At 42.9% G+C, this 4,267-nt stretch overlaps 1 protein-coding gene across 2 annotated transcripts; it reads right to left on the bottom strand.

The window, feature by feature from the left end:
* Window positions 1-1,709: 1,709 nt before the first annotated feature.
* LOC119364323 (psbP domain-containing protein 2, chloroplastic-like) lies at window positions 1,710-3,970 on the bottom strand. Of its 2 annotated transcripts, XM_037629781.1 has the most exons (4): window positions 3,569-3,970; window positions 3,270-3,425; window positions 2,250-2,310; window positions 1,710-2,082 (listed from the first exon to the last, which is right to left on the bottom strand). In XM_037629781.1, the coding sequence occupies exons 1-4, from the start codon at window positions 3,893-3,895 to the stop codon at window positions 2,024-2,026; spliced, it is 603 nt and encodes a 200-aa protein (XP_037485678.1). In that variant the 5' UTR covers window positions 3,896-3,970; the 3' UTR covers window positions 1,710-2,023. The 2 variants fall into 2 exon arrangements, with proteins under 2 accessions (XP_037485678.1, XP_037485677.1); XM_037629780.1 differs by lacking the exons at window positions 1,710-2,082; window positions 2,250-2,310 and adding an exon at window positions 2,515-2,928 and having other exon boundaries at window positions 3,569-3,963.
* Window positions 3,971-4,267: the final 297 nt, after the last annotated feature.

Here is a 4,267-nt window from a genome sequence, read left to right as displayed (position 1 = left end):
ACTTCAGCTCAGAGAATCAGAACAGCAAGCAACTGCTACATCAGAAGCAATCCCGTATCAGTTAAAATAGTACAGGTTTCCGTTCCTCATGCAGTTCCAACTTGCACTTGACACAATTATGCGACCATGGATGCATAATTGAGTTGCAACTTGCGTAAGCAGAACTTATAAAACTCACTATTCATGTGCACGAATCAGTCGTCATACAGTGTGCCAACCAGCTTATAATATCAGCAAGATAACAGGACAAGTTAGCTCCTATTAGTGCAATCTTTTCGTCAAAAGTGACAACGGAAGTAAACATTTTTGAAAGAGAAGGCAAAGGATAAGTCTTCCTCTTTTGACCTTTTCCCAAGTTCACAGCTGGGAAACATTCACACGTGATTATCTCCCTGGTATAAAGAAGATTACAGCATCTGACCCGCTTGTCAGGGTCTGAATATGATAGTCCAAAGATCCATTTTTTTGGGAAGTAGATTTATTTTATAATTCCATCACAATTAAGGATAATGACCAATGAGGCTATGACATGCAGGTTTCTGGTCACAAACCTTGATTTGAATTATTGCTCATTCAACAGGGCATGTGCAATGAAAATATAGTCAGTTACTCCTTCCGATAATAAAATTCCTTGCAATCATATACTTACTACAAGATATCTTGGTTGCATCCAGAACTACAAGAATTTATAGTGTATTAGGAAGGAAATTGTATAATTAATATTGGTGGAAAGGAAGTATTTGGCTCGTTACTCTTACTCGTTAGCTTTTACTCCCTCCATTTCTAAATATAAGGCTTTTTAGAGATTTTAATATGGACTACATACAGATGTATAGACATATTTTAGAGTATAGATTCACTCATTTTGCTCCGTATGTAGTCCATATTGAAATCTCTAAAAGGGTATAGACATATTTTAGAGTATAGGTTCACTCATTTTGCTCCGTATGTAGTCTATATTGAAATCTCTAAAAGGGCTTATATTTAGGAACAAAGGTGGTACTATTTTTGCAAAGAACCAATCAACTAGCAGTGCAATTGAAGTTTATGACTAATAGGAACTCTGCTGAGAAGGGTATACCTCTCATGTTTAAGAGATCAGAAATGAAAAATCAGATGACAGAAGACTTGTTCCAACAGTCCTTTAAGTCTGACTGTCCGATCACTTCACGTGAGGACTATCAGGTCATGCATGCTGCGCACACAAATATTTTTACAAGCAACAAACGGAAGCCGGAAGAACATTGCCATCAACCCAATAGTGCTACTGCTACCAGGTCTCCCTTTTCCAGAAATTACTTCTGTATACACGGAACTTTCCTGTATTTAAGGAAAGGAGCATATGGATGCAACTTTTATGTCCCATCCGTGGATGTCAGCGAAAAAGCATCAGTAAAAAAAATCAGGCACACAATTATTGATTTGCATCATCTTCTTACCGGTTTAAACTTGATCATTTGATTCTGCATTGACTTCTGCAATCTTCCAACTTGTGCAAGTCAGAATAATATTGGGCTTCAGTATTGGTCCACTATTATGAAGTCTTTATTTAACACACATGGCAACTGTAGCAATTCCCATTCTGATGGACGTTTTGTTAGAATGTGAAACCTTATAGGCATGTGATATTGGATTCAGGTCGGTAGTTCAGTTCTCTGTAACCCTTGAAATAATGTTGATTCAAACACTAAAATGTTCCTAACTGAAGTAAAATCACTATGTTAGTACGTTACTTCTGGTATCCTTGCAGGACTAAAAACAGTTTGAGAGCACATCAAAGAAGGAAACCCCGTCCTGGCACTAGACACCAGTAGAACTATGCTACCTCCTGTAGAACACATCATACAGATAACTGATGTTATGCAAGACCGGAAAAGAAGCACACTCTGATCCTTCAGGTTATCAACTAGCTGAAGGCCGAGGTTAGCTTTTGGTTTTAGCCGTTGCTGTGGAGTTACTTGGTTGTGTTGCTGGTTAGCGCTGTTGCCGTGTATTTTGGGTAGCTTTGGATGGTTTGTCTTGGTCATCTGTAATTTCTTGATTGTACTTTCTCTTCTTCTAATGAAATCACATGCAGCTCCCCTGCATGGTTTGAAAAAAGACCGGCATGTTGTCAAGAGCTAACCAGAAAATAATGTGTTATTAGCAGATGAGGCTTCATGAGAGGAAGTATTAAAGTATTATCAATTTCTAACAACTTCAAGTTTCTACTGTAACTGATTGTTGCAGGGTACTCATTGATGTATTACCTGGATGCTCAAGCTGAGGGCAAGGATATGCACCTAACCAAACACGATCTGCGGGCACAACCTGCAAAAACATAAAGTTCCCTGGAACTAATAACCGTACACTTTTATACAACATAGTTCCAGCTCCTAAAGTAAAGTGGCATTCTTAGATAAACTAAAAAACATACTCCCCCCGTCCTAAAATATAAGGTCACTTTTGACACTATGATAGTGTCAAAAATGATCATATATTTTAGGACAGGGGGAGTATAATAATACAGCCTGCTGAAAGAAACTAATAACATTTCAAACTGTATTGGAAGCAGAACATTGTAACCTTTCATAACTCTTTTTACAAATCAACGTAAAGAAGCTTATGTTAGGGTCGAAGTTTGTATAAACAAGAAAGGGAGACATACATGATACATCCCCTGTTAAGAGAAAGAAACTACACAGAATCAAAGGAATGAAGGACTTCCTCCAAAACAAGTCTAGTCTGCTTGTCCAAGGGCTTCTCCTCAGTATCAGAGTAGGCTACATTGAGCAGATAAAGCTTTCTAGAAGCAACAAACGCCGCTGAGAAGATGCGCTTCATCCCTCCCCTGGTGCTATCCAACGAATACTCGATTTCGTACACTGTCAGGCCATCGCGACCTGATCTCTCTCTGGTGGAAATCACCTCTGCAGATTTGGTACTTTCCTGAATCAAGGGAAAGGATTCAAACCAACTGACTATACTAGCACTGAACTTTTCCAAAATGTGGGCACTGAACCTTTATCACCAGTCATTACAAGCAACAACAGAAGGAGCTCAGTTTTCACCATTCATATAAACTATTTGTGTGGATACATTATATGCAATTGCCATAAACACATAGATATAAGGAGGAGAAATGTTATGAACCAGGAACATCCTATGTGCAGTTCATCTAAGTTGCCCGAGGGAAGTAGGATGTCTACACATGGTAAAATTAATAAATGAAGCAAATGTAGCATGGTGCTGGCAAATTGCAATGCCCACGGGGGTGTTCCGGCATTTACCTTTTTCTTCTCTGCCTGTAGAAGCCTGTCAGCGACAAACTGCGGTGTGCCGAAATCCGTCAGCGAGGAGAGGCGAACAGGATTGACGACGACCCCAATATTGTTACTCCCCTTCCCCTCTTGCTGAAACAGCGCCGTCGCGCCCGCCTTTTCCACCTTCCCCAATCACACAATAGCATCAGACGATTCAGAGCCCAAGTCCACAAACCTAAACGCGTCGAAACGCACAAAGCATCCTAGGCTGATGCATCAGATGCGTCTTTACGCTAGGTTGCAGACGTCGCCACAGAGCTTCGTACCTTGGGCCATGAGGCGGGCTTGAGGAGGGTGAACCCCTGGTCCTGGTCTGTGTACCGCTCCAACTCCAGCGCCGGTGCGCCTCCTTCTCCTCCCCCGGCTTCTGCCTCCGTTTCCGATGCGGAGGCCACGGGGAGTTGCGGTGACGAGGCGGGGAAAGGGAGGGCGGTGAGGAGCAGCGAGGCGGCGGAAACGGCTCTTCTGGTCAGGCGCGGGGGAGGGAAGTAGATGTCGCATTTGGGCGCAATGGTGCGGGGCGGAGGCCGGCGCTGGGCGCGGCCAGCGAGCTTCAGCGGCGGGCCGTGGCGAGGGCTACCGACGAGTGGCATCGAAGTCGATTTGTACACAGAGAAGCTTTCCCTCGCTGCTATGGCCGCCTCTGCCGCTCAGTTTGTTATCGCCATTCGACGCTGGCTGTGGGCCCGCCGATGGATGAAACTGCGTGTGTACAATTACAACTTTTGTCTTTTTTTTTTGCGTGCAATTTACAACTTTTTTTGTAAATAACCAAACTTGAAATTGTACATATGCAGTACCAGTCTTGATTTTACGTTTAAAAAAAGGTTTTCTTGATTTCACAATTGGTATTTGCACCTAAAACCTGATCATCCTAAGGGCCGGGCCGGGTTCGGGTCGCGCTTGACAAAGCCCGAAGTCAAAATCCAAGCCTGAGCCCGGCCAGCCCCGGCCCGAAGCACATG

Source organism: Triticum dicoccoides, chromosome 2B (assembly GCF_002162155.2).
Source record: "Triticum dicoccoides isolate Atlit2015 ecotype Zavitan chromosome 2B, WEW_v2.0, whole genome shotgun sequence".
NCBI lineage: Eukaryota > Viridiplantae > Streptophyta > Magnoliopsida > Poales > Poaceae > Triticum > Triticum dicoccoides.
The sequence above is the reverse complement of the archived record's forward strand: the minus strand, read 5'-3'. Positions and strand labels throughout refer to the sequence as shown.

What these genes read in the sequence shown, in the direction of transcription:
- LOC119364323 (XM_037629780.1), bottom strand. Translation starts at nt 3,895, where the DNA reads ATGCCACTCGTCGGTAGCCCTCGCCACGGCCCGCCGCTGAAGCTCGCT. An exon ending in AGCCCGCCTCATGGCCCAAG is followed by an intron (nt 3,426 to 3,568) that starts GTACGAAGCTCT and finishes TGATTGGGGAAG; the next exon opens with GTGGAAAAGGCGGGCGCGAC. An exon ending in TACAGGCAGAGAAGAAAAAG is followed by an intron (nt 2,929 to 3,269) that starts GTAAATGCCGGA and finishes CCCTTGATTCAG; the next exon opens with GAAAGTACCAAATCTGCAGA.